The sequence below is a fragment of the Priapulus caudatus genome, unplaced genomic scaffold, assembly GCF_000485595.1.
Source record: "Priapulus caudatus unplaced genomic scaffold, Priapulus_caudatus-5.0.1 Scaffold4, whole genome shotgun sequence".
In the NCBI taxonomy this organism is placed as follows: Eukaryota; Metazoa; Priapulida; class Priapulimorpha; order Priapulimorphida; family Priapulidae; genus Priapulus; species Priapulus caudatus.
In genome coordinates this window covers 109,075-118,393 of record NW_014577065.1, presented here as the reverse complement: position 1 = coordinate 118,393, position 9,319 = coordinate 109,075, and the positions used below count along the sequence as shown (strand labels likewise).

At 45.9% G+C, this 9,319-nt stretch overlaps 2 protein-coding genes across 2 annotated transcripts in view; one reads left to right on the top strand and one right to left on the bottom strand.

Moving 5' to 3' along the window:
* The window catches only part of LOC106821550 (flocculation protein FLO11-like), a 35,936-nt gene extending 29,044 nt beyond the window's left edge, over positions 1 to 6,892 (top strand). The window contains exon 2 of the mRNA XM_014826420.1: positions 4,903 to 6,892. Within this exon, the coding sequence (XP_014681906.1) occupies positions 4,937 to 6,442 (1,506 nt within the window). The 5' untranslated portion in view covers positions 4,903 to 4,936 and the 3' untranslated portion in view covers positions 6,443 to 6,892. The remainder of the gene's footprint in view (positions 1 to 4,902) is intronic.
* The window catches only part of LOC106821560 (histone-lysine N-methyltransferase setd3-like), a 60,469-nt gene that overhangs the window by 43,247 nt on the left and 7,903 nt on the right, over positions 1 to 9,319 (bottom strand). The window contains exons 6-8 of the mRNA XM_014826430.1: positions 8,466 to 8,576; positions 8,154 to 8,234; positions 7,650 to 7,776 (exon numbers count right to left, since the gene is read on the bottom strand). Coding sequence (XP_014681916.1) covers positions 7,650 to 7,776; positions 8,154 to 8,234; positions 8,466 to 8,576 — 319 coding nt within the window. The remainder of the gene's footprint in view (positions 1 to 7,649; positions 7,777 to 8,153; positions 8,235 to 8,465; positions 8,577 to 9,319) is intronic.

The following is a 9,319-nucleotide window of genomic DNA, read 5'->3' as shown; positions in this document are numbered from 1 at the left end:
CGCGCGTGGAGCATGTCGGGTGCGGGAGAGGCACGCGATGGAGATGCTGGGCGGTGGTACGGCCGCACAGCGGTGGACGGTATGTCGGCGCGGGGGGGGCACGCGGTGGAGATGTCGGCGCGGGCAGGGAGGGCGCACGCGGTGGAGATGTCTGCGGCGGTGCGAGGGGCAGCACGCGATAGCGAGATGTGGGGCGGGGCGGCGCCCACGCCAGTGGAGATGTCACGGCGGCGAGGGGTGAGAGATGTCGGGCAGGGGGTGGGGACGGCACGCGGCTGGGAGATTTCGGAGCGGGCGGCGGGGCACGCGGTGAAGAGCTCGGCGCGGGGCGCACGACGTGCAGATGTGGGCGGAGCGAGGGGGCACGCGAGTGAAGATTGTTATGTCGGACGCGGGGGGTGCACGCGTGAGGATGTGGCGCGGGGGGCAGGCACGGCGGTGAAGATGTCAAGGGCGGGGCGGCACGCGTGGATGACTGTGTGGCGGGAGGGGCGCACGCGATGGAGATGATCCGGCCGCGGTGTGGTGAGGGGCGGGCACGCGGAGAGATGTCCGGGCGTAGTGTATGAGTGGGGCGGGGGCGTCGAATGCCTTCGTGAGCGAAGGTTCTTCCGAAAATGTCGGAGAAGCACAGATAATGTATTTGTGTGTGCATGCGCTCGTGCGCGGCCTCGCGCGTGTGTTTAAGCATACGATTTTCTCACAAACATCACGCTCGTAAACCACGTTCGAAAATACACCGTGCCCACGCACGCCACGGTAAAACACCATTTTTCAAACATTCCGGTAGCAAATTAGAGGCAAACAAACGATAAGTCAGTAAGCACTATACCAACAAATACCTCGCACACTAACAAACTCCGTATTAACAAACACGACAGGAATGTATACAAATGGTTGTGTGTTTTTCATGAAAATGTAGAGCGTCGGCCATTAACTAATCTTTCGGCCAGCACAAGTTTGAAATCTAAGAAACGTTAAACTGTATTTGCAACCTCCTCGTGTTTCTTTCAGTAAACCCAATTTTTTTTCACGCAATCTTTTCGATCTGTGATATTACAGAATGTAAAAAAAGTATCATTTAACGTTTTAAAATGATTTTGTATTATATTCTTTATTTTGCTATTTTGCAAGAGAAATTCCAACACGTGTACCTCTACCTTTTTGTTCAAGATATTTATATAGTCAAGATAGCTTACCTATTCATTATAAAGAAAAGTAACGTCTACTATGACATAATAAAACTTTACGATACAGACACTATTATTCAAGCGTTGAAATCTGAATGAAAGACGTGTGAAAGAAATGACATGGAATTTGCGTGCTGGTTTACCATGACAACGAGGTGATTGCCCCCTACAACAAACATGGGCAGAAGTGAACGAAAGGCATGAATCACCCGCGAGCGTGAATTGCACGCGCAGATTCCCAAAATGGAATGCGAATTATTGGCTCTATGCATATCGGAAACACTCCTGTGTGTATTTAACATGAAGTGCATTGCCTATAATAATTATAGTGCATTGCCTTGCCAATAACGCAAGAAACGATAGCAGTGAATACCGAATAGCAGCAATTACGTAGCAAATACTCATGAAAGACAGCAGCAACGTTCGTGCAATCTGTTCTGCTTAAGGAATAACGTAATATGCTAATATTCTTCCATCAGTCATCTCGTCGCTTACCGCCACGCTGCTTTTCAAAACATTTCCGCAATTATAGACCCACGAACGCGCGCACACACACGCACGCGCGCACCTACACACGCACGCGCGCACCCACACACGCGCGCACGATCGCACGCACTTAACATATCTCGCATAAAATGAGCATATATATAATATATATATATATATATATATATATATATATATATATATATATATATATATATATATATATATATATATATATATATCAGGGTTCTGCCCATGGTGGGCGGCGGTGGGCGGGTGTACCCGGCACTCGCGGTTGCCGCCCGGCACTATATATCTCCGCCCGGCACTAATTTTTGATATTAAAAAAAAAGAAAAAAGAAAAAAGGTCTGATATATGGGCTTTTTATTGCTCAGAATGCAGGAAATTGAGTTTCAGACTATCCAAAATCAAAAATTTTCCGGGGGGCATGCCCCGGACCCCCCTAGATTAGCTTCGCGCCTACGGCGCAACTGGATGCGCCCGGCACTAAAAAATCCTGGGCAGAACCCTGTATATATATATATACACATATAATGCGCAGACTACCAAAAAACACCTGACGACGCACTGCTACATACGTGTTTACGGCATACCCTCGGCAAACCTCAGCAACATTCCCGGAATCAAGACAGCCTAATGCGGCTAATCCGCTCAACTTTCATGTTCTATTGCTGTCGGATTACCAGGGGACTAGAGGGACGATTCTATGAAGACATTCTAGACTTGCCATTTCGCATTCGATGCAATTCGCATATAATAATTCACCCGCGGTTCGTTCGTCTAGCGTTGTCATCTGTTACGGCGCATATTATAATTAGGCTTACCGGTGGTCGACCTGAGATGCTTTCCGAGCTCTTCAAATTTACCTCTGAAAGAATTGATCTCTACGAAGCAGACCGGGATAGCCCACGCATTGTTTCCGAACGACATTTGAGTGCCGCGTCCCGCTTTGAGATTTTCGAAAAGAAGCATTCCACACAAAAATGTCTGTCATGCCATCGCTCTCACCTCTGACCTTTCTTTTATGCGCGAGCCTTTCTCTAAACATCTCCCACAAGACTGCTCCCCGTGATCCTTCGGTAAGGGGGGCCACGCCAATTCGCTGACGTGGGGGTGGGCCGGTGGAGGAAGGGCAAACGGATGTGTGTCGCTTGCGCCGTGTATAAACGGTAGCACTTGTTGAGAAGTGAATGTTTAACTTATCGGTTCATAGTTACGAGGTTTATGGTATTTTTCCAGCCACCGTGTGTACGATGAAACGGAAACCGAAATCGACGATGTCGAATGTTGCAAAACCTTGTTGGCCCTAATGCCTGCCATAGCTGGGCTTACTTCATCATGAAATGAAGCCAAGTGTGTCGCATAATGACGACAACTATAGCAGCATATATGCGGCTACAGTTCTTCAGCGACTGACCGACCTCTACAGAGTATAGCTGTGGGTTTTCCGGCTGTCCCTCTACGAAACAATTACAGCACTCGCATAGTATGTACGTACTAGAAACAAGATAGAGCGCTACGGGGAACGATCTTAGAGCGATCAAGCTAACCAGGGGGAGTAGCTTCAGTGTAATCACTTATAGCACTTTCGTATTAACAGAAAATCCGGCTGTAGCCAGAGAGTGGAGTGAATCAACGACAGGAAGAAGTGACAGTGTGAAGTCGGTCGCGATGCCGCAGCAGTGATAGCTGACAGCAGCGATGCTACCACAAACGTGCCACATCCTCGTCAACAATAGCCGCGCGTAAGCCACACACAAGTCAGCCTTTTATGGCGGCCCGTAAAACGTCGCGTTTACGAGCGCCGCATAAAGGAGACGGCGCAGCGCCGGTGATCTCCGGCGAGCGTGGAATGTGCCGCGTGGCTTTGTCGTGCGTTTCAGCGTGCGCTCGTTATCGGTATAGTACCGCAGATGCTGTGCATATACCTGATTGGCTCGCAGACTCTGTACACATATATACCTGCTTGTTTCGCAGACTCTGTACACATATATACCTGCTTGTCTCGCAGACTCTGTACATATACCTGCTTGTCTCGCAGACTCTGTACATACACCTGCTTGTCTCGCAGACTCTGTACATATACTTGCTTGGCTCGCGCGCGCGCGTACACGCTCCACGAGGAGCTACCACCACCCCCACCCACACCGCCACCAAACCGCACATCGCACCAACCAATAACTTGACTCTTTCGCCGCCACCGCCGACTAATTCACTGTAAGCAGTCGCGATAGAAAGCGGCGGCGGCGGCGGCGGTGGCGGCGAAAGAGTGAAGAAGTGCAGCCGGCGACTAGCGACGGCTCGGGATGTCCGACGAAGAATGGAAGCTTCTGTTTCTATACGTACTCGTCCGACAGGAGACAACGAGCGTGCGCGCGCGCTTGCCACACATGCACGCCACGTCATTATTAACGCGATGGGAAAAACCTGAAGCTATAACTGCTGATGGCTCGGCCACTCGAAGGCACTTGACATTTTTTCGCACGCCCAATTTTAAAGGCTAAGTAAGAAGGAGGCATTCCACGGAGTGATTTTCTGCGAGTCCTTTGTCACTGGACGAGTATGAAAGAAAAGGCGAGAGTAAGAGAGAGAGGGGAGAAAGCGAAAGAGGAGCGAGAGAGGTGTAGAAAGGAGGGCGACGGGGGCAGTATAGGAAAATATTATTAATGCCACAATGAGCCAGTTGTGTTAGAAATACTTGTGCAGTAAGTTGATCTGCAGATGATGCACTGCTTCCGAACGCTGAGCTATTGGGAAAGTCAAGATCAACATGCGAGTTCAATGAGTAGCCTAGCTTGAAATATAGATTGATTTATAAAAGAAGATAGAACCGAAGATAGATAGAAATCTTATCGTTGGTGTCTGATAAAAAGGAATAATTTGATACTTAATGGTGAATTAAACAAAAAAGGGTAGTAGTTGCCCGTGAGGAAAGCTAACAAAAACCGTGTACGACTCGCGTATTGATCGCGTGCGCGCGCACCTTCTTACGCAGTTTTCCACATGTTGTGAACACCGGTTTTCAGTTATAATTGTTATCTTAAACGCTAACGAGCGTTAAGTTGCTGGCTCCCTGCGAATCCCGCCTACTCGCCCCCTAGAGAGTGGCCTTCTTGGAAAGTTGTATACTTTTATGCCGAGTGTTTATTGCACGTAAATTTACTCGGTTTGCCGCTGTCTAACACGTTTTGTCCTTTTTTGCAGGCATGACACCGGCCAAAAGTTGCCCCCCTCCACCATGACATCCCGGATACTGCCGCTTGTCACGACACTGGTTATTTGTACAGTTCTGTCAACTGTCCACGGACGTTTGACGGTCACTGCTGTCCATAAGGATATACACGTCGTCACGACAACGGTAAACCTATGGACGTTTTTCGGCAATGATAGTACCATATGTGGTGCCTGGTCCAACAACCAGGAGTGTAATGCCACTACCGCCGGGGCACATCCACAAGATGGCGTTGCGACGACAACAGGGCCACTTGAGAGTGACTTGCGGGATGTGAGTAATAGCAGAAATAGTACGGGCAAAATTATCAGCAATGTCACATCGGCAGCAATGCAACCTGTGGGCAACAGCGGCACGACGACGACAACCACTGCGAATGTACAAAGTCGAGACAATGGAAACACTACTGCAACGGTGCCCATAGAAAATGTAGATAGTGTGGACAATAGTAACACTATGGTGGTGACAACTCAAAAGCTGTTAACTACGGACAGTGGTAGCACTACAATAGCACCAAGTGCACAGTTACAGAGTGATCGCAATGTAGGCAGTATAACCAATACCAGCGATGAGGTACGTCCGACAACTGTACATTCGCAAATGGCACAAACTACTAAAGGTGACATCAGCACACAGCTATCTCACACGGCATCGCGCGGGCAACACGAGAATGTTGAAGATGATGTCATTCATCTCAGACCCTCTGAGACATCAACAGAACCTGTGTCCTACCTGCGAGTGTCAGCACAGAAAACAACTCCGACCGTACCAACTACCTCATACACCAGTGCCTACACCTCACCCGTGACTACATCAACACGAGATACTGATACCAGTGAACCTAGTTCGAAGCCTGTGATAGAATCGCCACAAAATGGTGACATTCTCAGTACACGACTGCCACAACAAACTGAAGTGATTATCAACACCGTTCAGCCAACACAAACTGATGGGTCGTCCGGCCCGCATCTGCCCCCACAAACTGATGACATCACCAGCACTCTTGCGTCGACGAAAATCGGTGGAGTCGCTGACGCTGTGATATCAACCGACGGTTCCTCCGTGCAGACAACACTCCGGCAGAAGGAAGCGCGTGAGAGCGGCATACCAGTGTCCTCTGTCTCAAGCGAACTTGCGATGGAGAGCATGCCCTCGCAGGACACCACGCCCGACACCACCAGACCACGGGTGCGCGGCGAGGGAATCCGCGACACCGTTAACTTGCAGCTGGAGGAGGGTGCGACAGGCGCGGTGCTGCTTCCCTTCTCCAAGCTGACGCGCGGCGCGTCGTACTCGGTGCGTGCGGTCAGCATCGGTGCTGCCATCACGGTGCTGGCCCTCGTCGCGCTCGGCGCCACCTTTGCAATGCTGCTGTGGTACCGACGGACACACTCGCGTCGCTACCACCCGCAGCATTACCACGACGACATCAAGCTGGTCGAGATCAGCAGCGTGGGTAGCATCAGCAGCAGATCCATCGTCACCGTGGGAACGAGAAAGTCTCAGTGCTGATGCAAAACCATGGTTTTGTACGACGCGGCTACATAGGTGAACTATTAATACTGATTGATATTTAGTATAGAGACATCCAAATTGCAATATTGATGCATCCGTACTAAAAGATGATCACATCTGATCAAGGATTTATTGGAAGTGATGATGTCATAACCTTTCCCATTGATTCTCGAAATTGTATGAGTCTGGTGAAAAATCATTGTGTTTGAAACCAATGTCGTTTCCCAATGTCCAATAAAATATGACATTAGCGATGAGCCTACATTTACTTCATGATATTGATTACTTCATTCATTGCAGTAAAAAGCTATTATCACATTGTTATAATTGTTATACTGCGTTGCATGTTTAAAACATGTCTATTAACAATGCATATTGAAATGACATAATATGTAATGAAAAATATATTTATACTTTAAAAATAAAACTCAATTATTGAAAATTAGATGCTTGGCATTCCAACTTTTAGTGAACATCTTACATAAAGTAAATCGAAACAAAACAAAATGGGTATCAAACAAGCTGGAGTTGCATGCCGACCCAGCAATTCATTGATGGGAGATATCACTGATTAATAGTTACAAATGCTTGCTTTATAATATCTGAAGCGTCGGAAGTTAACCTGACGACAGTCTCTCTACCATCATATCATCTAATAAGTGGCGTGCTGAAAAGGCCAGCTAGCAAACAAAACGTAACAGGCTGCTAACACATAACTACAGCAACGCCATCACTAGATACCAAGAGCAAAGCAGCAGTTGACGCTGTGTACCAAACTCATGAGCACGTGTCACTAAGGGTAACTACAACATTTAAATCACTTGCACATATCATGTCACTTGGGAATTCCACATTTCAGTGTTCCAGTACAAATTTGTATAAGTATGGTAATGTTTCCCCTTTCTAAACCATGTGAGATTCAACTATTTCACTTCACTGCAATACGTGTCATTACAACACATTCACACCTAACCTGCAACATTTTTGTTTAAAGAACAGAGTGTAGCGGTAACAGCTCCACCGGGTAATATCCAGCACACATCAACATCCTCCATCACAAACTCCCTTCATCAGCATTTAACCTTGATACCAACACACAGAAAACGTGAAAGCATATCTGGTTATTTCACATAGCAGGTAAGATGAAGGAGTATGTTCAATGTATATATGGAAATCTATAAGACTAAGAAGTTTGCACACTCACCTGTAGGCATCATAGCTGAAGTTCTCTTTAAGAAACAGAATGCCCTTGACATCTGTCGCGGTGTGGAAGAGCTTATAGAAGTACGCGTACTGACGCGCTATATGACGATACTGCTTCAAAGCCTCATCTAAAAAAAGTGCCAGACAATTATTTACTACCATTGTTTAACTTATCCAGATAGTATTAGAAGTCTATGAGACTATTTAATATACTGCGATCTGCCTTCATTACATTTATTTTCTTACCCATTTTTCATGTTTTCAGGAAAAGGATTTTTTTAAATATTTATGGAAGGATTTTAACTGTACAATATGATATGTGATTCAGAGAGTTGTTATTGTAGTTTCTCAAAAACAATTTCTGTTTACATGTGCAAATGGACATGTTAAGATAGCTGCATATAGGAATCGAAATGCAATTATTGCACCATAAGAACAAATAAACAATATATACAACTACTTCTACCACCTAAAGAGCCCAGAGTAGAGATACATAAATACTAACCATAAGCAGGGTCGCCTTTTAACATCTGAAACTCCTCAAGGGTAAAATACAGTGGTACAGTAAATGTACCTGGCAAGATGTCTGAAGAAAATAGTGTTAAAGATATAAATAATAAAGTTTCCCTCTTTCGAGAGTGGCATAATTATTATGGAGATGAGAGATATACACTTAGAGTATAAATACACTTAGAAGTATAAAAAACTACACTTTAAAGCCACCTCTCAACTGAAACTACGCCAGTAGTGCATACGAGAAGCACTGTTAAATACCCACTAAGATACCTAGTGGTATGTTGCCCCAAACAAAGGATACTAATATAAGATGTCCATGCGGAACTGGAAGAGAATTTTTCACAGAGAAGGTGTAAAGCCAAAGTTACGTAAGGCATGTTCTGTAGCAGTGGGTCAATCTCTATCAGCCAGCCTGCAAAATTATATACACAAATAAAATATTACTTGGGAAATCCCAATGCTTACAAGAGTTGACACCCTTTTGACAAAACAGAGGCTACAGTCTGACTTTTTAAAGAGAAAAAGATGGTGAATAACTGGTATTTATACAAATGTATGTGTGTGCATCCATGCGTGCGTGCACGTGTTGTCTCAAAAGCTTGGTTCATGGAATAAATATATAACACCATACCTATATATAATTTGATTTTAATGTTATGAATCTATTGATGTCTGTGTGCCTTTCGCTAATATTTATATACATATATATAGAGTTGACTATATATATATATATACAGTCAACTCTCCAAATTCCTAACACCTTCAAAACCGAATCTCAGATTAAATCAGATGATTTTTCAGTCCCAGCGCCATCTGAGACACGTAAGCCATCCCACTATAAAACGAACTTCACAGAAAACCAAACTAAATGGACAGTCCCGAGTGTGGTCAGTATTGGGATATGTATATATATATATCAAGGCTCGACACTAGCGGTGGCCCGGTGGCCCGGGGCCACCAAAACTTGATGTCGGGCCACCAAAATTTCCAAAAGTTAAAATTTGGTGGCCCGAACGGGCCACTAAAATTTCAAAGTGTCTATGTGATAAAAATAATCGTTTCTTACGTGCTAATCTCATTCAAAAGAGAGCGAGCAATTCGCGGAGCGAGGGCACACGTACGCACGTGCAGCATTCTACCGCGGGCATACACGGG